This window comes from Netta rufina, assembly GCF_964035555.1.
Source record: "Netta rufina genome assembly, chromosome: 4".
Lineage (NCBI taxonomy): Eukaryota > Metazoa > Chordata > Aves > Anseriformes > Anatidae > Netta > Netta rufina.
Genome location: NC_140127.1, coordinates 44,136,920 through 44,162,899, shown reverse-complemented (window position 1 = coordinate 44,162,899; position 25,980 = coordinate 44,136,920). Strand labels below are relative to the sequence as shown.

The 25,980-nt window shown below is 40.6% G+C and overlaps 1 protein-coding gene across 1 annotated transcript in view; it reads right to left on the bottom strand.

Moving 5' to 3' along the window:
• Window positions 1-14,706: 14,706 nt before the first annotated feature.
• Window positions 14,707-25,980, bottom strand: part of TNIP3 (TNFAIP3 interacting protein 3) — a gene marked incomplete at both ends in the record, with an annotated part of 83,463 nt that continues 72,189 nt past the window's right edge. The window contains 3 exons of the mRNA XM_084286511.1: window positions 14,707-14,748; window positions 21,390-21,450; window positions 24,788-24,951. Coding sequence (XP_084142637.1) covers window positions 14,707-14,748; window positions 21,390-21,450; window positions 24,788-24,951 — 267 coding nt within the window. The remainder of the gene's footprint in view (window positions 14,749-21,389; window positions 21,451-24,787; window positions 24,952-25,980) is intronic.

Below are 25,980 nucleotides of genomic sequence, written 5' to 3'. Positions count from 1 at the left end.
TTCTCCTCTAAACCATTAAGTAAGTTTTCCAGCACCTAGATTTTATACGGGTTGAAGAGCTAAGGTGTGTAAGTATTATAATTATATACAAGAATCACACTAAGGGATAGAAAGATGGGAGGGAGGGAGTGCAAAAAGAGCTCTGCAAAACAAGTCAGCAACAAGAAAATGAAATCATCACGGAAAGCTTCAAACACTTTTATCTGCAAAAATACATTTCCTTTTTCCCCACCTCTCTCATACTGAGCATTGCGCGTTAAAAGCAAGTGCTTGGAAAGCCAGGTTTGCTCAGCGTAAGCCCGTTGCGTGAAAAATCCGATAAAACGAGGTCCATGTCCTACTTTCGCAGCCTGCCGGAGAGCCTTATCCCTCAAACAAGAGCTCCATCTCGTGGACTTTTCAGAAACGCCAAAGCTGCCATCCAGCCCTCCCTCCCGGGGCCAAACCCCGGAGCCCCAGCTGCAGGTGGTGATATCTGGGGTCCTCAGGTTCAAAGGGGAGTACAAAGCCCTCCAGTGAGGACATGAAGGACCGGCTTGCTGGACTTGGTCTTTTTTTAGTCCACCCAACCACGCGTGCAAAGTACGCCCAGATGAAAGCTCTCGCAGAAGAAAATCAAACAGATTTATGTGACAGAGAGTCCCTCGCTTTTTGCACTCTGAAAAAAGAATAAATCTCATTGCTTGAAATGCATTTTGCAGTGTCAAGCCTTACACCATCCATGTGCAGCCAGTACCACAGTCATTACCTATGGAGAAAATGGGGCACAGGGAGACCAAATTCAGTTTCTGCAAAAGAGGCACCTAAAACCTCTGAGATGTCTCTGGGTGTCCTACCTGGTGGTAGCTGCCAGTATTAAAGGGCATAAGCCTCTTATTACCCAGCATCATTTCTGCAGATGTTTTGGATACCCAGTGGCATCTCGGCTGGCACTAGATGACTATCTTTACAGAATTACAGAATCATCTTAAGAAAACAAAAACGAAAACAAAAACACAAGCAAGTGTGACTTGTTCCTGGTCTCACAGCAAATCAGGAACAGAAGCAGAAGGTAGAAGTCCCATTCCCTGAGCACCTTCTCTAGCTATGGCACCCGGCTGCATCAGTGGGAGATCGTGCAGCTCAGTAACTATGCATTTCCCAATTTCAAGGGTGTTACTATAGTTTTAATCTTCTTTTATTAAACACTGGATCCTGTAAACATATTTTGCTGAGTCTAAGTAGGACATTATTTCAAAGATCTATTAACTGCTTCCCATCTCAAGTGAACAGACGACAAAGACCAATGCAGAAGATTAAAAGTTAATTGCAATAGGTTGCATTGGCCAGGAAAGCAAAACTTAAAAACATACGAGATTGAAATGATATTAAATACAATTATGCAAAGCTTAAAAACCAACATCTCATATAACAGCAGAAATTTGTCTGTGATTAAAGAATACAGCATGTGGGAATGCATGTAACTTGTTTGCCTTCAGAAGCACTCTCTTGCAAGAGCCTCCACAAATTGGGCAGGGTAGCAGGACTCATATGGCTATGTGAATGGCTTGCACATATCCTCAGATGTGTGTGTAGCCAACAAGCCTGACTAGTTTGTCTGTTTTTTCATAGCATTCATATGTTGTGAAGAGCAAAAGGCACAACAGAGACGTTTGCTATTTACAATTTCCTTGTAGCTAAGCACATCAGAGCTATTCAAAAGAAGTTATTTGCAACTCTTGATAAGAGCAATGACTGCTTGTTATAAGATGGGCAATTAAGAGAAAAATGCAAGAAGAGAACTGAATGTTTGTGTGTGGTCCTAAGGAAAGCCCATGGGAGAGTTTGCCTCAAGACATTAAGAAATCTGTGCAGATGAGCTTACTACCAAAGCCGTAAGAGCCAAGGAGGAATTGACTGGATGCATTTATTTAATCTTTCCTCTCATTTTTACAACACCAGCTGGAGGAACACAGGGAGTCAACTAAACAAGAAATTCAGAGTGGAGAGAGCATCTCCGGACTAAGTGGCTGGAAATACATTTGGGGTATTACTATCCCAAATGGAGTTGATTGCTTAGACAGTTATTTTTTTCAGCATCAGCTTTAAGGGTTTCACGCAAGCTAGTGAAGTACATGTAAGTGTATTCTCCAACCCCAGTTTCTCTGCCTACCTCTCCATACAGAACCAGTATTTATGGTCTGCGAACATCTCTACCTGCTGTGCCAGAGAACTCTGAGGAATGTTACTAAGATTACTGCTTAGAAAGCACCTAAACTAAACACAAGAAACATGCAGGCAAAAAAAAATCACAAGCCCCCACTTTCTCACTGAAAACTACATTTTCCTGTGGTCCACGTGTAGCTCTTCTTTTTCCCCTCCTATTTTGCTCAGGTTTCTGGGGATGACCAGAATATTCAAACCTGGGAAAGGAGGTCCCTGTGGCAAACATATATCTCCTCAGAGAGGAAAGCATTACATCAGAGACTATATGGAGCATTTGCACCAGGCTAACTAGCTAGGACAGGCAGAGAAAGCAAAGCCATAGCAGACCCCAGAGCAGCACTGAGCCAGATGATTACCTGAGGAGTGCTCCTTAAACCTGGGGTACAACAAGCTACACACACAGTTGCAACACTACGGTCTGAGGGCTACATGTGGTGCCAAGGTCTGCAGAGTTACTGCTGGAAGCAAGGCAGGAGCTGCACTGGTTAGGATGTAGTGCCTTCCTGCACAGCCAGTAGCCGATGCTACTGGTTGCCCTAGGACAGGTCCTGAAAAGTAAGGACACCTCCTACCCACAATAGCCCAGCCCAGGCATCAGTGAGAGGACAGGTTGTTCAGGGCCGTAGGGTTGCTTCCTGAGATCTGGGTATGCTGGATCAGCAATGAAAAAGGGAAAGGAAACAGCATTTTAAAACCAAGCAAAAGCCAAATACAGAGAGGGAACAACTCAGAAGCCATTTTCCCCATCACCATCATAACTTTTGAAAATTATGATACCACTTCTGCAGAAAAAGTAATGAGGTTTCTCTGTGAAACCATCACAAAGATGATGACCACATCATGGAAGTGACTCCACAAAAATCCCATTGCCAAATGAAGGGAAGACCAGCATCAAAGCACGCCAGCTGTGCTAACTCCAGCTCCGCCATTTTCAGAGCAATCATTCTCATCACACCCGGTGTCATTAACAACATTTAGTTTTATTGTCTAGATTAGCTGCCAGACCACCAGCTCATTTAAAACGTATTCCTGCTTTATGGATAGCATTACAGATTTCCTCTGAATTGACCTGGATCTGGATTACAAATGTCCTACCTTTTACATGCTTATCCCCTCCAAAGTCAGTCAAGATACTTCCCAGAATAAAGTTACATACGTGTTTGTTTGAAAAATTTGTTGACCTCCAAAACAGAGATGAATCTGCACACCAGTGACCGTGTTTTGCTGTTCTCATTTGGACAAAGTCCCTACTGACAAAAGCCAACAGATTGGACTCCATCTTTTGAACCTGCGACGCATATGGAATTACATTTCCTGTCATCGTCTTTGTGTATACATACATGCATGTGCACACATATTGCTGACATTTCACATTCTTTCTTTACTCTTCCATTGATATACAATTTCACAGATGAAATAACTACAAAAAATGTAAATAAAGCCTCAGTTCCCTACAGAGAGGAAAGCACCAGGCTTATTTTTATACATGAGGTTACACTGTTTTGGTATACGCTCCCCAGGTAATACATATTCAGTGCTGAATACCAATGGAGCTTTCTTTCAGTGAAATGCTAGTATGGCCAGACTCGTCACTCTTACCCACATTTCTATCTGTCAGCCTTCTGAAAGACAACTGTTCCTACACAAAATGAAAAGTATGAAACACAGCAAACTTATGGAAACAATATGTGTATCAGAAAAGTATCTGTATGGTTTGTAGTATAACCCCTCAGGCAGGAGTTCATCACATGCCTCACTCTGCAAGACTCAGATCATGCAGACTAATAGTGAGAAAAAGCATTATCTGAGCATCCACTGTGCACAGTATTTACAACATCTGACCGCTCAGACGTCCTGCATTTATTCTTCATAGCTTGGCACACCCCCTCAGAAAAATAATACTAGTTCTGCAAGCTGAGGGACCAGAGATGGAGATGAAAGAGGCTCTGATATGAGCAGTGGACCCATGTCGTGGAAATCAAGGTTCCTAGGGACAGGTCTCACCTGGATGAGGTCTTGTGTGGATTGTCTGATGTCTAATAAGCAGAGTCAACAATGAGATTTCTTTGAACTAACAATTTCCTCTGTCTTCTACCCACACACCTCTAGGAAGCTAACATCCTCGAGAACTCCTCACTTTCTATCAAATTTGAATGAAGCTGGCAAATGCCGCATTTCATACACTCTCAGATACATCCACACACATAGCCAGCACAGTTTTGTAGACACTTCTTACAAAACCAGGCCAAGAGCATGGACCTCTGCTGCCTGGGCCTCTTCACCTCTGTGGGAGAAAAAGGTAGGGTTACAACTGGGTTTGGGAACTCCTACAAATAATTCACTCCCTCAGTAAGGAGCTTGTATCTTGCACAAGTCTATGAGCTGAGGAAATGGCCCAGGAAGCCCTTGGGAAAGCCAATTTTTGTATGGTACTGTCTTTCTTTTTCTGCACAGAAAAGGTGTTTAAATTGCCGGGACTGTTTTTTCAGACTTTTCTGAAATTATATAATTTAAGACACGTCCAGCCTTCCTAGTTGGGAACATCACTGTGTTACGCCAGCTCTGCTACAGAAGCACTGACCTGCTCCATCCTGCTGAAACACCTCGCTCCGCGTGGGTGAAGAGTCCAAGGAGACAAAAGATAACCAGCAGCCATCTCCCAGCACAGTGTTCACAATGCTCACAAAGGTACAACAAGCCCTCCTGCAGCCTGAAGGCAAAGAGGAGACTGTTGTTTAGCTTTGGAGGCCCCCAATCCCAAAAGGAAAAACAGCAATGGAACAACAGTACACTTGTGTAAGCAGGGCAGGCTGCTTTGGAGGCCAATTAAACTGTCCTAGTAAACTCAAAGTGCCCTTATAAAAGAGTAAATAAAATAAATGGAAAAGCACTTTTCCCTCACCAGCTTATAAACAGAAAGCAAACACTGAGAAAGCAAGCATGCTGGCAGCTTTTTGAGAAGCTGGTGGCAGGGAATGGCTTCTGCCTGCCCAGAACATGAAGCCTGCTTAGCACAGGTAAAATTTGGCAGGCTGGACAGACCGAAGCAGAGCCTGGTGATGCTTGAACTCCAGGTTAAAAACAAATTTCAAACAAAAATTCATTTTCTGTTACTTCAGTGCTCTGCCCTTAGGACATGGCCTCCTGAGTCCTGCTATGCGACCTGGTTAAAAGTTATAGTAATCAGGCTCTGCTCTCAGGCTGGGACCAAGGTTTTAGTGTAAAGAGCAAGCACATTTATATATTTGGCTCTTACAATCAAACCTTCATACCTCAACAACTGTTTTGTATGCCTGCAACGTGAATACACAAGTATGCACATGAGCACAAAGCTGAACGTGTTCACATGTGCACGAACTTCACAGCTTGCACACGCAGTCCTTGGACCACCTGGTAGCAAGAACCTGGGTTATCTGCATGCCTTTTTCCTGTAGATCAAGGAAAACCCGTGCAGTTTAACAAAGCCAGAAGCAGCGCGGCTCTGCAGACCCCCACTGCGTCTCAATGGACTCCAGGGGGTAAAAAGTCTGCAGAATTTCAAGCAATGATCTGTAGCAGTTTAAAGCAGCCTGAAGAAGTTAATGGTGATTTATACGCCTGCAACTGCAGTGTAATATTCTTGAGAAAGACTGACCAAGATGAATGACAGCTGTTTAGTGGTCCTGAAATGCAGTGCTTAACACTGACCCAATCTAGTGTGCATAAATCAAGGTGCAATGCCTGAATCATTTTCTTTTCAGATGGAGAAAGGCTTATGGTCTTCATAAAATTAAGCTGTTTTAAAACAAAATTAAATACTGCTCATAAACAGTAGCGATGTTTACATACAGAAACTAAACAAAATTGGGCTGAATAGACTGAATGAATTGGAACAAATGTGAAAGTTGTAAGGGATGTTCCTTTCTTATTTAGGATCCTCCCCCTCTCTGGTACTGCTCAAAGGTTTTTTGTTTGCCTTTCCCACGTCTCTTATCTGTGCTTTCAGATACAGAGCGCCTCACAACATGCTATAGCTTGAATGTTTGCATTCATCAAGAAGAAAACTTTTATTAATAACAATTCAATTATTTGGAAAAGTTTCCTGCTGGTAGAACATTACCTTTCTCAGTTCTCATCCAGCAGGAATTTTGCTGTCCGTAAACCTCATTTGACTCACAAAATGCAAATAGATGGTTTGCTGCAACTCAAGAGTAAAGGACTTCAGAGGAATGAGCATGAAAAGTGGAGCCTGTCACAAGCATCTGTGAAACAGTAGGAAGTTATGGTAAGCTTGTGAATAGTAGCACTGTCTGAGGCTCCCCCTGGGAATACTATTAAATTAACAGCACATTCAGATTAATTGCTTTGTTTTCTGGAAACTTTCCTTTCAGCCACCCAACAGGTATCTTGTAATGCAGAACTGCAGTTCGCAGAGGTCACCAGATAATGCAATGGGTTTGACTTTATGGGGAGGTTTGCTGCTTTTGCAGCTTTTCCTTTGCTGTGTATCAAAGTCCTGCGTTATTAATTTGTCAGACAGAATTAGAAAAACAGCGACAATGCTCTGACCCAGCCACTCCCAAATCCTCAGGGGAGTCAGATGTCTCTTCAGAAGTTAGGAACAGTGAGATAACAACATCACACACGCTTTGAATTTTAATTGTCATCATTAAGGGTTAGGAACGATCCCTGCGAGCAACCAATTTTGCTGGCATTATTGGGCTAGACTCAGGCCTGGTTTTAGCTAACTGTAATATAATATTCACGCTTCAAACCTGATTTTAGCTAGTTCCTTTTCCTTCTACTGCAAATACATCACTGGAGTCTCCTTGTCTGGTATCCCCACCCTCACTAACATTTGTTATAATTCCACAAGGGAATTATAACAAGGAATAAAGCAATCTTGCCCTCAATACAGAAAATAAAATGGAACGGTGTTTTATCAGTTCACAAGTGACCATTTTTTCTCCTGTACTGCCATAGCATTCCCTTTTACATTGAAAGCTGAAAATATGGGGGAACTGGTCTTCCAAAACTGTTTTGGTGTTTGACCAGGTCATTTATGCAGAAAGGATTTTACCTGAAATATTCTGCTCTTTGGTTGCTGACCATGATTTTCAATCATAGCTAGTCTTTCAGTTCAGCACATACAGTAGTGTTTCTTCTGGCATTTTATTTCTACAGATTCTATGCTGGATCTCAGCTAGAGAGGACAGGCTACACATGTGGCATTGGGGAGCAAAAGTGAAAAAGCAACCAAAAAAGACCAGCTTGTATTTCAATCTTCATAAAAGTACAGATCTTTCTCGATTTTTATCATAGTGAAATAATCTGGCTGATGCTTTATACCTAGCCTTAAGTAACAGCGTTAAGTATAATTAGTCAAAGAGATAGGTAGTTTTGTGAATAACTTGCAGAGGACCTGTTCACATGCCAGTTCAGCAAGGTAATATTTCCCCATTAAAAGGATTAATTCAGTATTTGTACTGCTAAGAGATGAGATAAAGGATGCCAGAACACAGGAATGCACAAAATGAAAACTTCTTCCAAGAAAACTAAAGCATCTCACTCTCTCTGCTCAATGAAGCTAAGTAATTAAATGAAACAAACCAACTTGGTGATGAAAATGCCAACCAAAGGGCTTTACTCTTTGTCAAAGCTATAACCTCTCTCTTGACCAGGTTATACTATACAAGCATTCACAGCACACATCCTGCTTTCTGCTCCATCACATTTCCCATCTCCAAATCCTTTAGCCACAAGAAGAGCCCCACAGCTCCCTGGTCTGATGCCTCCCTCACAGTCTGTGGCTGGTGTGGGCCCTTTGCCCTTGCATGAGCAGCCCTGGAGCAGGAAGCACCTGGGTGTTCCCCACGTGCAGGGCAGGTGGAAGAGGGGCTGCTGCTGCTGTAAGTGAAAATGCAGAATTAGCCGGCATCCTGGCTCCTGGTGGGAAAGTGTTTTATTAATCAAAAAAATACTTTCCACCCTGTGGTGTCTTACAGACCTTTACACTTGCATCTGTGAATATCAGAGCAATTCTTCTGTCTTTCTCATAACAAAGTTAAAATACAGAAACTGTTTTTAAACCTAGATGATTTTTTTTTTTTAAAGGAAGGGAGAGAAGTCCAACATGAGTAGAAATATTCTCTCAGTTCAGTGCAGGGTGGTACAGACAAGGCCATGGCAGAACTTCCAGCTCCTTAGGGTAAGGCTGCATTCCCTATGCATTTTGGGGCAGCTGGAGTGGCTGAGATTTGCTTGATTAAAGTTATTGTCATACAGCACTAGCTTCTTCAAATTCAATTCTAGACTACAGAACACAGGAGGAGGATGAAGACGAAATGCTGAGCGTCTCATAATCCTGATTCCCCTAAACATGTTGACATGGAAATGGACAGAGCAATGACTGGGAAGGATGGAAATATGACACAGAGCTCATGAAGTGCAAGTCTTCAGGTCTGGGGAACCAGAGCCAAAAGCTACTGTGTATACTGTTATCCACAGTATTCGTAACACATTCCTAGTTTTACTATTAATATAATTCATTTCATATCAGAAGAAAACTTTTTCTTCTGAAATATCCTTACTATAATTCATGAAATTATATATAATAATGCAACACTTTGCATTGCAGAGGATAACACACTAATCCTTCCTGCAGGGATGGCATTCCTTGCCTGGAGACCTAGAAAACTAAGCCCTGAACTTCTCCTAGCAATTATTAAAAAGCAAACAAGAATGGCACACCAGAATTTGTAAGACTATTACATGTAAAGAAGGGTTTAGAAATCAAACACACGGAGAAGATGGGAAATGGGGTTACAGGAGATATTTGAAGGATGACAGAAATGTTACTGACAGGAAAAAGCTGAAGACTCTGCAATAGCAACATCTTATCTTATAGGATGCAAAAGCCACGCTCAGGAAGGCAAGAAGAAGGATAAGAAAGTGGGGCAGAGAGACTGAAACATAATGTGGGAATTGAAATTAGACGAAGGTTTATTTGGACAAGAAATTGATTCAGTAAAAGATCAAAACCTAGTGATTGGATTCAAGGATGAAGATAATGTGAGATTTTGCTTGCAATCTAACCAATCATCCTGAGCTGTGATATCTAGCCTTCGGATAGGATAGGATAGGATAGGATAGGAAACGTGTGTATTTGTGGAACCTTGGCTGCTTTGCCCACAGCATAATCATGAATTCACTTCCTCTTGTATCCAGAACTTGAGGCAATTAAAACAATTTCCAAATTTTACTAGCAATTTTTCCTCCCTGAAACAGATGACAACCTGAGAGTAACGAGCGGTACTACTTACTGACATATAAACACAGACGACTTAACAATGAAATCTTCATATCATGGCACAGAGTATTTATGCATAAAAATAGCAAGAAATATCTATAAAGATAGAATGGAATAAGCACTGGCATGATGGTCTCCAATAGCACCTCACCCCTTCAGAAGAAAAAGGCAATTTTCAAACTACATACACTTTGACAAGCACAGCTTTTTAAATACCTGGGAAGTAAAGGAGTGGTAAATCAAAACAAAAAGCTTCATGTCCACAAAACAGTAGTGTCACATCTGTTAGCTGCACACACACACACACACACAAAAAAAAAAAAAAAAAAAAAAAAGGAAAGATGGGACAAAAATTCCCCCAAGACCCCAAGCTTTTAAGTACCTCATTTGCATTAATGACTTCATGAGTTCAAACGTGCTCTTTTTTTAATGTTGGATAATTACTGTTATGGTAATCAAAACGTCATTTAGTGAACCCAGCATACCATGTTGAAAATAAAGATAATATTAGAAGCAGATAATTTAACCTGACATATGAAGACTTGCTCTCATTCATAGAAATGAAAATTTCTCCGCAGCATGTGTAGTACATAGCACTGCAACCACGTGGAGAAAGTTCCGTTTAGAAGAAACATCTATAGGAACCCATGCCAAAACGTAACTAAAGTGTTCTCGCAGATCTATTATTTAGTAAAATTATTGCTACTAGATTTCATATCTTGCTGTTCAGAATCCACACCAACTTGTGTCAACATGTGTGCTCCCACCAGAAGCAACAAGGCTTTCTGAGGACTGACTTCAACCAGCAAGGAGATGCCTGGAAGCCCCCATCTCCTTAACACACTGCACAATCAGCTTCATTATGGGTCTTTTCCTTATCATATACATCAAAGTTTACATCAATGTCACCTTTTAGACACCTTTAACGTGGCAGTTGAGTCCTGGTAACACAGTAGCTCTGAGATAGGAGTCATGCTCCGGTTACACCAGGCCTGTCCAGCACCGATGGAGAATAAACGTGGGTGGGTCACACCAGCAGTGCTGCTGGATGAACAAAAAGCAGCAGGTGACATGGCAATCTGCATTCATCAGCTGCCTTGTGGGCTACAGTGGGCCATAAGTCAGAGCCCTACAGTGAAACAGGAATTCTTAGGGCTAGAAAACATCCCTTTGAACTGCTGGCAGGTTTTGACAGAAGATCACTCTGTGCTTGCCTTGTTTCCCCAAGCCACCGTGAGAGAGAGGTAATCAGGGGGTACGACCCCAGGGTGTAGCTCATTACAGATTCAGGTATTCAAATAAGTTTCTGGTCCGTTATTAAAAGAGAGTTACTCTGTGTGAATTGCTCCTTTAGCAATTTGCATAGTAATTCCAGCATTCCCAAACCCTCAGCAGTTCCTACAGAAAAAGAAAGGAAAAAGAAAAGGCCTTTCACAAACATGAGACATGTGCCCTTACTGTAAAATTGTCCCACTCACCACTGATAGGTAAAAACAGTGGAGAAAGCTAAACTGAAAGACTAAAATGGCAAATTTGGCAGGTGTTTGGAAAATAAAACATGGAAGAAAGATTGGGGAATGCCAGAAGATCTTTTGAAAGGTGCTGATGCCTGGTTTTGGCAAAGGCATCAGCACCTAGATGCAAGCACTAGAGGAAGGAAGAGTGCTTATTATGAGTACTTGAGTTGATTTCTAACTAGAATAACTCACCCCCTCAAACTTGTCTGGGTCACCGAAAAAAGCATATCCTTCAGGGTTGCTTGAGTCTGACATTGCTAATTCAAATCGATGACAGCACCTGCATTTGGGAAACATACATCATTGCAATAAAATTAAGAGGAAAGAACTGTACAGGCATTTAACGTGCATTTAAAACCATGTGAATGTTCTATCAAATAATACAAGGGATACCTCACACTTAGCATGATTAGGATCTGTGTGAGTCAAGGTTTACAGTCTTGTGCCCAAGCCAGCCAGACATCAAAAGCCTGTGACTAGACCAGGGGGAGGGAAAAAAAGAAAAAAAAAAGGTAGCCCTACTGCAAGCTCTATTTTCTTCCAGTGAATAGCTCACGTTGAATCATCTGCTTGGGCCAGATAATGCCTGCACAAGTTGTAAGATAATGAGCTAAGCTCCCCAAATGGAAGGCGCAAACCTTTGCAGTGCATTGGGAAAACAGTAGAAATGAATGAAATGGGGGTTTGTTGCCTCCCACACCAGCCACACAGAAGCTGGTCTGTTTTGAGAAGGCACGGCGCCTTTGAGCGTGGGGTGCCCTGCCCACAACACTGGTCACCTGCTGGGAGCTGGCATTGAATTGGGTTACATTATAATTGGATTTTCCGAAGGCACTGCATTAGCATTTTCCATGATCTCACCCTTATTAGCCAAATCGCTAATCAGGAGTAGCGCAGTTACCCTGTTTGCTAGTTAAGCAATCTGCTGCTGTAGTGTCTGTAAGCCAACTTGAAATTCTCACAGCGATAAAAACTCCTCTCTGTCTTTCTAACAGTCTTGGGAGTGTGTTCTGTGGCTAATGTTGCAGTCAAACTCCAATTTTCAATAGCTCATGAAAAAGCAATGTCTCTCCAGAGATCAGTTCACTTGGTGCCTTGCTTCCTGATTCCTTACTATAAGATAGGAAAACTTTTCTTTGATCAACACAGGCAGAAGTAGCATTGCTGTAAAAATTAACTGCACAAAAATCCTTTCCCATGGACTCTTCCTCACTGTGTCCAAATTCAAATGCTGAACATGTTTAATCCTGTCAGGTTATTATTTTAATGCCTTTGCAAGCTGATGGGAATGGAAATACCTGTTCTAAACACAGAAATGACACGCAATCTAACTGATATCTCTGTCTTTGTACAGCTCAAAAGGCTGTTTGCATGGGAGCTTAAAATCAGATGGACTACTTCTGAGTTATCAGGAGTGCACACAGGACACCTCATGAAGCTCATGGCACAAAAGTCTTTTCCTTCCTCCAGGTGGGTCCCAGCAGGTTCAGATACCTGCCTCTGAAAGCCTGAAGGAAAGACACAACCTTATAATTAGGTTATTGGGCAGCATTTGCTGAACAGCCATTCATCATGAATTTCAGATATGTTTTCATAGTCTACACACATTTAGATTTTGTTTAGAGACCCAGGTTTTATTCTTAGATTGGAGGTTATACAACAATGTTTGAATGCATTACAGTGGGATTCTTTATCAGAATTGTTTGGAAATAAAAAGCTGTTTTTACTGAGACATTAAACCCATGAAATTATCATTACTAAAACTGTATTGACTCAAATAAGTACACAGCAGAAAAAAAAATGAAAACAAAAACAAAACAAAGAAACAAAAAAAAAAAAAAAAAAAAAAAAAAAAAACACAACGTGACTATGTTTTCCATACAGTTTTTGAGCCAAATCAACAGGAGAGCTGGCCTGGAGTCAGAGTAGAAATACATGTAGGTACATTGTACCTGGCCTAGCATCAGTAGTACCCCAATCACAATTACACAAATGTGTTAAAACAGTGAAACTCATTTCCTTTTTACCACACAACCAAGGAAAATAGTACATAATTCAGGATGGTACATCAAGAAATCATTCCCAAGAATCAAATAAAAACAACTAGAATTCTCAAACAGAAAATATCACAACACTATTGGGCTGGAAACTCTTGAATTCAAACCAGATGTGACTGCCTTCCAAATCCCCAGCAATAGCTGCATCTCTTAACATAAGGCTTTTTAACAGATCCTCATAGCCAGCATAAACAGCATCTTCAGAACAAAGGGCAGTAATGCTTCCAGCAGAGTTTAACTAGATCCTGAGGATCACCAGCCTGAATGATCTGCTTTCCTATTGTCCTTGCAGGCATTTCACCAGGCATAAATAACATGTACCAAAGAGATAAGGAGCTAGGGGCAAAAACACAGAACAATACAGAATAATGAAGTTGCACGATGCGCTTGCAGACTTTGGTCTATGCTTCTCCAGGTCAGAGGATGTCAGCGATGGGCTCCTTTCTCTGAGGATGAATCTGCAAAAGTAAATGAATACAAAAGGTTTTGACATCGAGAAATACAACCCATTTATGATTAATTTCCTTCTATTTTCTCTCTCTTCCTCCTCTCTTGGAGCCAATACTGCATATCCTTAAAGCCTGTCATCAGCCCAACAGAAATGGCAGTAAGTGTGAAGCAGCAAAAGAGTGCAAGGACATCCTACAATGCACTGGTAGTCTCTGACTCTTAACTTCGATCTAGTCCTGAAAATTCTTGATACAGAGCAAACAGTAGAGTCTAATCATAACCTACAGCCCCCAGGTAAAATATTTCTAGACCTCCAGAAAGAACAGCTGACATTCAGCAGTGCTCATTAGGAATGCATTAGCAGTAGGTGTACCCAGGAGAGTACATTAAGTATGACAGAGGGAAGAACTAAGCAGTACTACAACTGTTAAGTAGGTGTCTGTGGTTCAGATACGTGTTTGATAGTAGCTCACTCAAGCTAGGAAAACAAAATATGTTTGAAGAAAGGAAATATACTAGCGCACACACCGGCACTCACAGTACTTTGCTTACAAGAGAAACATTAGGAGTGAAATACTTCCAGCAGGGACCTGATTTTGCCTGGGAGAATTGCTCTGCAGCTACTACACAGTAACACCATCCTTCACTTCTGAACACACAGGGCTGACAATACCCAAATGTATAGGAAAGAAAACTTGATCCAAAAGGTCCACATTTGTAACAAGCTGCAGTACTATGTGAATTGGTGATCTTGGTTACATTTTTCCTTATGGGTAGTTTCAGAGCTAAAATTCATGTTATCTGTTCACAAAAGCCAGGAAGAGCAACAATTAGGAGACTGGTTATTTGTGCATCATTAAGGTATACACGGATAAAAGCTTCACACCAAATGTCAGAATTCACGTAACAATATATTTTTTTGAACAAAAACAAAAGGACTGGGATATTCATACATTGAAGGCAGAAATACAGTGAGATGTTCTTTAATTATTATTATGATCCAACACAGAGTTCCCATGAGCAAAAAGTCTCTCTCCCCCTGAGACAACATTTTGCGGTACCCAGCAGGTGTCAGAGCCTAGAATGCTTCACACTTAGAACACAGTTCTGTGTGTTTTAAACAAAGTAAGATCTAGATAAATCTTGGTAAGTTGTTTGACAGAAATAAAATGATTAAATCATGCTGCTGCTAAGATTGTATATCCTGTTCCTCCTCACGAGATGCTTCTGCCTGAAAAGTAAGAAGTATCTGATCACTATGTGAAGTTGACTTTTTTAAAGCAATACTATTTTTCTTTTTTTTTTTTTCTTTTTTTTTTCTTTTAGGAACTTCTCATGTTACTGGGGTTAAAAATTATATGCATACAGAGCAGCATTTCATTATACTGCACTAGCAAAAATCAAGTTGTATCCGTAGAAATCCTGGAAATAATCACATATGCATTCCCAGTGGGATGGCAAGCTACTAATTAAATATCTGTCCTGACTAGTTGGGAGCAGATATTTCCTAATGTAATGTATGCACTGAAGATGGGCTAAATACCAAAAATGTTTAGGGTTTGGGTTTTTTTCTTCCAGGAAAATTAAGATGTCAGTTATTTTTTTTCTGTTTGGTTTTCATTGAAGATCTCCACAAATTATTTTCCAGTTTTACATTTTCCCCTCCCTACAGATGTCATTATTTTCAGTGGAAAACCCCACACTTCCCCCTCTTCTTCCAATTAGCTGTAATTATAACAACATTAGCCACAAAGTAGGTACCTTGAGGGCAAAAATCTGGAAAGCAGCAGAGCGTGGAAGGGAACAAGAGATGATATTATAATGAAAGTGGACACATTGTGCTGCTTCATATGCTCATCTGGGCATCCCCAGGGCTTTGCAGGTTGATTTCTGCTTTTCCTAGGCATGTCAAGATGAGGTGGTGACCAGCTGCTCTTGCCTGTCCCATCACCTCCAGAACTACCCCTTGAACTGAGAGGTAGGAGAAGCACCCCGTTTTGGCTTCTCCCTGTGCCTGGCACAGCTGGATCCAAAACTAAAATGTACAGTTCAGGAGAAAGAAATCCAGTAGTTGTACCAAATGTTTGGAAAGGGGTAACTGGGGTTCTTAAACACGTGTACTGAGACTCTTTCTGCCAAGAAAACAAATACAGTAGGATTAATTTTGGAAGTAAAAAAGACATGACATGCCAGTAGTTGCAGCATGTAAAAGGGTTCTTGCTCTGAGTAGGCTTTCTGCAATAAACCTCTTTTCCAGAGAATTTTCATTAAAAAAATGGGTTCAGGGAAAATCTCCAAAATCAATTTTTTTTTTCCAACTGTCTTTTCAATTTTGTGCAGTTGGATAAGGAAGTCAACACTGCTTGCCAAATAAAGTGACATTAAGTACACTTGCTGGAATTCTTTCTGCCTTGTTCCTTAAAAAGGAAAAGAAAAAGAAAAAATAAAAATAAAAAAAGAGAGGAAACTAGCTCCAGCAATGCTGAGTGACAAAGCACAGAGAGATTTAGGAGCAAATGTCCCTCCAAAGGCAGTGCAGCTGGCAGAACAAGGCTAAGCTGGAAGGATTTGAGCACATTATAGGAGAAGGCTTTCCACAAAGCAAAGTACCTGGGGAGGGAACGGCCCAGAGGCAGGCAGAAAAGTTAACCTCTCTGAAATACATCTCTGGTGCAATGAGACATCTCCCCTCTTCCTTAATCTCTACCCAACTCCCACCGCTTACCATTATACACTGCCCCTCTCTTTGTTGTGGCCCCCAAGCAAACACCTTCGCAGTTTTGGAAGCCGGGTGATTTCTCCTCACCTGGCCCCACAGACCAGCAGTGGCCCCCCAAGAACTCCCCAGCCTCGCCTGCAGAGCTTGGCTGGCCACAATGTGGTCCTGCCCATCTCTTCTCCTCACCTACTTCAGCTGGACTATTTCATGTTTGCGAAGACAGGGAGAAGAAACATTTATGCCCACAGACAGACATGCTGAGCTCTGTTATGAGTTATCAGAGTTCTCCAGTGGTTTAACAAGAGATGCAACACAAAACTTGCTGATGCAAACAGGAAGAACAAGCTAGTAAAATCAGATTAATAAACTTGAATACAGCCCACACTCTCCTCCTTGCAACCACCTGTTGAATATTTCTGGATTCAATCTGAACCCCAGTGGTGGAGAACTGACCTCTTGACAAGACAGCCCCACGGAAGAGTGGGAGGAGAGGAACCAGGTCAAGCCCTCACCTCTCTGCAGCCACACAGAGAGCATGCAGCTGCATCCCACAGAGTGGCCTGGCATGAAAACAACTTCAGCCCATGGGCATGCCTTTAGTACCTACTGCGTGGAACACATCACCTCACTGAACACATAATCAAAAGCAAAAACCTTTTCTCGATCTTTTTGGAAATTATATATCACGCGGTTAGTAAATCTTCACTGTCCCGTGCAACCCCTAGCAGGTCAAAGCATCTCCAAGCTCCCGAGTTTACCAGTGTACTGTTTAACTTAGGAAGCCCATCAAAATTGTTTCTAAGGTCCCAAAGCCACTATGGTCTGAATGGTTCTTTATTAATATTTAAGTAAACTCCCTACAGCCAGAGATGTGTTTTTATAAAACAAGTTGAGTGGTCAATACAAAGTATCCCAAAGATTATTACAGTAGCACAGACCTCTCTACCTTTGCTGCGAGGATTTGTGATAGAGCCATTTTGTGGCAGCTTTGTGCCACAATACAAATATTTCCAATCCACTAGACAGGCAGCTTTTAGATACCAAAGCCAAATTAAACCACCTTTTTTGTTGTTGTTTTGTTGGTTGACTTGTGTATTTTGTTGTTGTTTGTTTTTGTAGAGAAATACAATTATTATCAGTCAGGATAGTTATTAAACTATTCTTACAAGACAGGACTACTTTCTTCTTATCTTACATACACAGTTCATACCCCTCACTGATGCTCAAAAACGTTTTATTTTTTTCTGGAATTCTCTCTTGCAAGACAATTTGTCCCAGGAAGCTCTTCCTCCTGTTTCTGACTTTCCTACAAGAAGTCTCATTTCTTTCAGGTCAGCAAAGCAAGAACAGTTCAATTACAGTTTACCTCGTTTGGGCTTCCTCCTCCTATTCTGTATCATCATTTCCCCTTAAATTCTGAGGTGCTGCGTCTTCCCTTCTACTCTCCCTTTCTCAGATGGGATTACAAATTTTAGTTATTTGTCTCTAAAGATTTCTATTTTCCCTGATTCGTTTCCTCATCCAGGAGATTCACATATGTTGTCTCTTGCTACTTTTAGAGTTCTTTACAGCCACAGTTACCAGAGTTGGAAATGTTCATTGCTTTGTCCTTTGAGACTGACTATAATTTTCTCTGGGGGAGCATTAACTTCTATTAAAGAAGGTATTTCAAAAATAACTGTGAGGAACCATGGACAAATAAAAAAAAAAATCGGATTAAGTAATTTAAATTGTGACTACTGAATCAAAAATATAAACAAAGGCCAAATATAATCCACAGTAGCTACTTCTGGACCACAATGTGTACAAAGATTAGGGTATTTTATTTATTTTTATTTATTTAGGTGTATGGATAAGTAAAAAATTTAAGTAAATACAATCATAAATGCCTATCAAGATTCCTAGCTGTGTCACCTCCACATGTGTGCACACACTGACCATCACACTGTCATGTGTTATGTGAACAAAGACAGGGGTAAGATGCTCGAGCACGTTGTTATATGAGCCTCTGAATTGAATTCAAGGGCATGCTGACATGATTTCAAGGCTGAGGACTGGTCTGCCAAGCCATGGCACCTACTTCTGGGAATAACTACCTCTCTCTATAGGGTAACTTCATTGTACTGCAAGGGTTATGGACCCTTCTTTTCACCCAGACTAAATCCCTAAATGTCCCATAGACACTTAGCTGCAAAATGCAGAGAGAGATGACTTCACTTGCAAGAAGCAGGTGAAGGTGCTTGGAGCAGCTCTGAAGTACATTAGTCAAAGAAGCAAGGCACGTCACTGAACCTCACTTAGCTGACACATTTCTGAAAGAGGGAGCTGACGCAGCCCTGCTTAGTGATGTTCACTGCTTCAGATTCTGAAAAGACAGGTTGCTGTTGTTTTGTTTTTGTGTTTTGTTTTGTTTTGCATAAAGCCATATTTCATAGATCAGCAGTAGAACATTAAAATTGTAACTAAATTAAAATCACTAAGATACATTCGTCAACATTCATCACACGATCTTCGCAAACTTCACTTACACCTGTAAAAATTCCCCACACCAATGTTAGCATAACATAATCACAATACCACCACGGATGGACAATTTACACACACTCCACTTCTCGTCTCTTCACCACATTAAAACAACACAAATTTGCCACGATTATTACACCCTCTGACAACGCTTCGCTTTGGTTCCACTTTGACCATAAAGCTAAACCACAAGGATTTCATTTAGATAATTACGATATCTTACTACAGCGGAACGAACACCTCTTGTTCATTCTCGTTTTGGAGAGGCTTAGTGGGAAAAGGGTAGAACATTGAGGCCTGCGGTTTCTGGTTGTTGTTGTTTTGCCCTTTTCCTCTCCTCCTTCCTGTATTTTGATGAAATCATTTCCAGGCTAATTAGAAAGGTTTCATACTGAAAGTGCCAGATACAAACTACCACAGCACTGTGAACGTTTAATGCCACAGACAACACTGCTCCTCAGGCCTGTCTGTAAGTGATTCTCTGTCAACCAACAAAACTTAGATGTGTGAGGAAAATAACAGACAGGTGTAGAAACCTTGGAAAACAGGGGATTGGATGGAGAGCAAATAGTAGGAAAGCTCTGTGGTGATTTTTTTTTTTTTTAAATACATTTCAGTAATTATTCTTTCCCTGTATCTATGGAAATAGATGTGATCTTTACAAGTAGAAACACAAACTAGGCAGGAGAGATGCAACAGCCCTTTAAGAAAGCCTTCTCTGAACAGGGCAGCAGCTGAGAAAAGTGCTGTCAGGAATGCTGCCACACATGCTCATTTTAAACTCACCCTTGCAATTTGCATTAGTCCAAAACAGAACAAAGAAATTGGAACAACGTTAAGAATACTTTCTTCATGAATTCCTGGAGTTTGTCTTTAAAACCTTTCTTAAAACAAATGACTTGAATATAGACTTAACATAGGTGACTACAATACATAAATCCTGGCTAGTGCATTTTAAATGATTGTAGAAGGTGGACTTCTCCGTGATCAACAGCTAATAAAAAAAATCTCCATTCTATTATTAAAAATAAAAAGAGTAAGAGCCTGGAATACATATAGGCATACCCTATGCTATACACAACATGATGATGGTACTTGCTGAGGATTCCTTTTGATGGTCACTAAAAGAGAAAGAGAAGAAAAAAGTCTGAGTTTCCTAAACGCTCTTCCACTGAGGAAGAGGTATTTGGATGTTCTGGACAAACAACAGTAATAGAAAAACAAAGCGTGGATTTAAAAACACTTTTGTTTTTTTCAGGGAGACAGAAGTCAAGTCACTACAATCAAGCAGTGTGAAAGAATTCTCTTTTCTTCATATTCCATAAGCGTACTGCCCTGGACCACAGCTGCAGTTGGTGGCTGGACTTGTTTCATACACTGGTATAAACATCCTCTCAGTATCCTCTGGTGCAATAAATCACTCTGAGTTTAAGTGGGAGGAACTACAGAATTAATCTCCTGGCCTCTCTTGCAGTCACAGCTCTACTTTCCCTACAACCACATCAGAACCCTCCAAGCAGTTGCCATGTATCTATGGGAAGCTCATCCTCCATTTTGGCAAGCTACGTTCCCACCCTACCCTCTCTTCCCTGCAAATGTAGAGGACAACAAACAACGGAAGAGTTCCTCTGTAGCCATCTTCTTCTAGTTACAACACAGCTTTTGGTGAGGACTCCCTCCCACCCCATGTGGTGTCCACTTGCACCATGACATGGCACCCAGATGGAGCACACATGCTCCCACAGCACACGAATGAACATTGCTGATCCCCGTGCGCTGCACAGGATGATGCACTATTCATCTGAAATGGTATCACTACAAATGAGCCATGAGACATAAGAACAGAGCAAAACACAGAACTTTAGGTGCCATGATCTTTGACTACTTCTGAGAAAAAAGGGGTGGCTTTGGGAAATTTCTGAAGACAACATGAAGGGACAGATTCCCACCCAGAATAACATCACTTTATCTTTGTGCTCTCTGGCATCTGTCTTTTGACCAGTCTGACCCAAGTACTTTAAAACACCAAGGAATTTAGCATGATTTCAAACCTAGGTACAAATACTAAATGCTCTTCCTGTTTTCCAGCAGATAGCTTACACCAACACTTCAGCAAGAAATTATTTTTGTCCATTTAAACAGTCATTTTAAGACCTGGCACCGTGAACTACCAAGGCAGATCTAGAACAGCAACAGGCATTTTGCCTTTAAAGTGAAATGATGTCCTAAAACCTGCACTTTGTTACCAAGGGCTTCTAAAACCTGCTCCACCCCAGCCCCCAGGTTCAGCCCATCATTAAATTTAGTCTTAGAGCAACAGAAGCTCTAAGGAAAACTCTAAGGATATCTATTCTTTAGGACTCTTACTAGGCAGTTAATGAGGTAAATGTACGATCCTTTAATGTGCAGTAGAGATAATTTACAAATTGCAATGAAGCTGAAAGCTCTAACGCAGATTGTATTACATTAGAAACCTCACCTGTGTTGCACATACACCAGCCTCAGCTCTCTGAGGCAAAGCTGTCACGTAAGCCCTCAACAGATAAATAGGCAAGTTTACTATATAACCCTCAAAGGCCCTTATTTTAAAAAGCACATTTAAAATATGCTCTGTACAGCTGTTGTCTTACCATTTGCCTTGTGCTGCACATCTGGCGGAAACTGGTCAGGAACATACCACTGATAGTCTGGCTGCACAGAACAATAAAACATTATTACAGCAATATAGATTTCATAGACACTTCAAACAAAGGAATAGTGGCATGTTAAAAACATAATTGTGCTGTGAAGCTTTTTGTTAGTCATGCAAAAGTAGTTTACAAAAATTTTATATTTAGCTTTATGTTTCCACTGATTGAGTCTTTTCAGCTTGCTTCCTTTTTTGCAACATGGTTTAAATGCTGAACTGATTTAAAATATTGGTGTAAGCCTTTCTAGATCCCCCAAATCAAAACAAACATTAACAGAAACAAATCAGGTTTTAAAAGGGCTTTGTAGTACACTACTGCTAAAACAGACTAGAAAATAATAGCAGAAATCACATTTTTAACTAGCTCTATCTTCTATATTTAGGAAGCCCAGAGATATCTGGCACACACACCGACCTAACAGGTAAAGCTGTTCCAGTTTCAGTATGGATAAACACAGTTTTTTGCATGATTTGACCCTTTGAGTCAAGTTCTTTCCCTTCTCCCTTTCCACAGATTAGCATTTGTGTTGCAATTACATTAGCTGTTATCAAATAACTTATTGAAAGTATTGTGGGATGGAAAGGTTCCCAATCTTTCTTCTAAGAGGATGCATTGAGAAGGTGATGTCCATGCAGGCATAGTTTCATCGAGGGAAATCCTTTATAGCAAGCAACAGCAAGGAAGAAAGAAATATTGCAATACAGTTTACACACTGTGGTAAATAAGTAGCACATTGCAACTAAATAAACAATTTTGGGACCAGACATTTCAGTTGAAGCTCTATTAAACCATCAATTTGATTTGAGTACATGCAAGCTCATCAAATTCCAGGTAATTACTGCTTCAAATTAGTTAAACTGGGAAAATGATTCTTGTTTTGCAGAAATTGCTCTTGACAAAACCCTGAGTAGTCCCAAGGAGACTCTTACACACTTCAGCTTGTGGGGAAGAAATTTCATTGACTTCTAAAGAAGTTCTGCCTAAATTAAGGCAGCAGGATGAAGCTGTAGATATAGAAAAGAGATTTAACTTTTATGTATGCTGTCATTTGCAGTTATATAGCAGTAATTGCTATCCTACACCGTTAGGATAAACGAACTATCCTATCTTCACTTAAATAATAATGTCCACATGAATTACTAACTAATTCTGTGTTTGTGGGCAAACAAAACACACTTTGATACAAAGCCAGACTGTGCTTTGCTTTATGCATTTTTTCCACTGATGGCTTAAAATATACTTATTTGCATTGCTCTTCTGAGTTTCTATTGAATTTTCTGTTCTCTGATCCACTCTTTCATACATACACAATGCAAAGCTGAATGAATTTCAGAGACAAGAGATGTATTTCATGTCAGACTAAACAAAAACATTTCTACTGACAATGTAAAAGGAACGAAAAGGTGCAAGATATAAAAAGATTGAAAAAGCAAAAGCACAGACTAAACACACAGGATTACGTATGTTAACTCAGGACACTCATTAAATTCTAACACCTTTCTTCATTGCTAACAAATTGCTCAGGGAGTTATCAAAAGCTCAGAGCAGCAACACTGTACTCTCACAGGCGAAGAATTTCAAAGAAAACTCAGAATGAAACTGGGAGTTACAAAGCAACCAGTCAAACTGACCCCAGTGCTCCAGCAGGAATGGCAAAGTTGTAAACCCAGTGATCCCTTGCAGAATTAGAAACCCAGATGATGAAAGTTCAGGGGGAAGAGCCAAAATAATCTGGGACAGAGTCCAAATTGCAGCAAAAAACATTCTGCGATACTTCCAACTCTGATAAACAAGCAGATAAGCACACTCCTGGACTATAGAAATGATTCGTTTGACCACAGCTTTTCAAACGGATTTCTGCAGTCGGAAAGCCTTATACGTGCCTTGCAGAAACTAAGCTGTAATTTCACAAATAATGAACATCTTTTGATAGGCAACAGCTTTATAGGCAGAAATGACATTCACCATGTTTAAATTTATTCTCACTGGTTTTGAACAAGCACAGCCTACTTGTTAGATAACCAACAGCATTTCAAAAATGTCGGTATTTTTCTTGAAACAGATAACTCATCCTGACATAACCTGCCCTAAGGCAAAGGATTCCTCTTCATGCCAAGGAAGACAGGACCTTGTCATGTGCCAGGAAAAAATTAAAATTTCCCACTGTGTTAGCCATGCTCAGATATAACTTCCACTTATGCTCTTTTTTTTTTTTCTTTCTTTCTTCCAACACACGGGCTTGCTTGGGAAAATTGCATTCCTAAAGCATTCAGCCTGAGTGCCTCACCCTCAGTAAACCTCACTCCTCACATAATCCCATTTCACATCAGAGTACCAGAAGGAAGATACTACTCAACACAAGCAACAAAATCTGGGGCTTCACCCTTAGAGTTGAACAGCAGCATTGTGCACCCTGCCACAAGCTTGTCAGCATGTGGGAATGTACGGGGAACGTGTGTTTGTGCAGCCTGCCTACAGGGGTTCTGCCTGGTGGTAGGACAGTTGTATTATCCATGAATACAGAAACCGTAAGTGAAGCACGAAAGTCATTTTCCAATAATAGAGCCAGAGACACAAATACTCAGGGTAGGACACGGAAATAAGACATTAGTCAACAAGCCTTCTTCAGCTGAATAGAGGGAAGAGAACAGAATAATGCCAACTGCAACTAGATACCCAATTGTGTCACTGTCATTTACTTTGTATGCCCAGAACTGGGCTCCAGCTAGAAAAGGCTCTGCATTTACATGTATGTAAATTAATCTAAGAAACCAACAAGAATCCAATCAAACAACTTCCTTTTTTTTTTTTTTTTTTAATTATAGAATGACCAGAAGCATCATGGAAAACTAATGTATAGTCTCTTTTTCTTCTTGCGGTTTTATAGATGAACAGTTTTTGCCAAAATAAATTTAAAATACATAATAATATATACTTAAATTATAATTTATCATCCAAATATTAAATTGCTGCATTTTTTCCTCTGTGCACAGATTTCAGTGGGTTATGCTTCAGTTGAGACATGGCAGCACTCTGTGTGCAGTTCAGTACCAAAGACACAGGAACAGCAAAGAAAAGAACAAGCTTATAAAAGAAAATCATCATCTGGGGGAAGACAAACATGAAAGAGAGACTGTACAGAGATCAGAAAGGCTCTTCCAGATCTTTAGGTAATTCTAAAACCAGTAAAAAAACCTTGACCTGGCACCAAAACAAGCCAAAAAAACAACAGATTTAGTAACTGATGAGGACAGCAGTGTGATAGCACCATGTTAATTCTTCTGTGGTCACCACACTGAGAAAATCAGTGCCCCTGTGAAACTGGAGAAGGTGGGAACCTTACTGAGTGTTGCTGCTGTTCTTGTGCCCTGCGAGACATTGGATGTACTCGTGGATCTTGATAGTGAAGGACCAACCCACAGTTCCCATAATTAACGCATGGGGAGAGAAAGAGTGGAGGTGGGTAAATGGGTCTCTCAGACTGTACCGGGAGGTCTTTTGTCTGTCAAAAATTAAGCAAAGCAAGAAAAAAAAATACATTACTAGCAGGATATGACAACCAACAGTATCCACATACAAATTCATTGGTGAAAAGCAACAGGGAAGAAAATCCCCTTTGTCAGCATTAGTAACAATGTTTAGCTTCTTCAGACTGTTCACAATTTTAAAAGCATTTAAGAAATTTGACTTTTCTCATGCCAGATTCTTGACACCTTTTATGTTAGAAAATATCTTTTTTCAATATGTGGCAAGCATATTTCTGCATGCTTTCCATATTCAAGAGATCTTCATTACACATTAGTAACATTCAATGGTTTGAAGCAGAGCTACATGTGGACAGGCATTTGCATAACAAGAAAAATAAATAATATTGGTAAAGGACCAAAGTCTATGGTCTTGAGATTTGGTTGTGCCTTTTCTTAGGCTTTCTGAGTCCCAGTAGAATTAATGGGAATTTGCCTAAGGACAGAACAAGGAGGAATGAAAGATGAGTCAGAACTAAATAATTTGACTTAAGAAAATAAACTAATAAATACACTGCATGGCTCCTCTTGTATTTAAAGTACTTCACAAGCTTGTTTAATCACATCCCAAAGCAGGAAGAGACAAACAAGATGCTCCCAAGTGTACACTGCCAGTGCCCCAACTACTCAGCAGCGGCTGCCTGTGTGTGTACCAGTGCCTCAGAAATTCCCTGTGATAAAGGCTACATGAAAAAGGAGGAACTGAGCAGGGTCAAATACTGTGGAATATCTGATGCACTGCAAATTCACACCGTACTGGTCTCTCTCATCCATCCATAGCCACAGATAACTCATGGAATAGATTTGGGCCAGCAGCTGAAGCTGAACACACACACAGGACAGCTTAAAGCCTGGTACTGAGCCTCTGTATATAGGTGAGCCTCAGGTACAACTCGACTAGCTTCCATCTCCTGTGTCAACTAGAATACAGCAGCAAGTCCCAGCATCTGTCCTGCAGATGATAGCCAGTTATGTACAGGACCAATCTTCTGGCAAGGGTTCAAGAT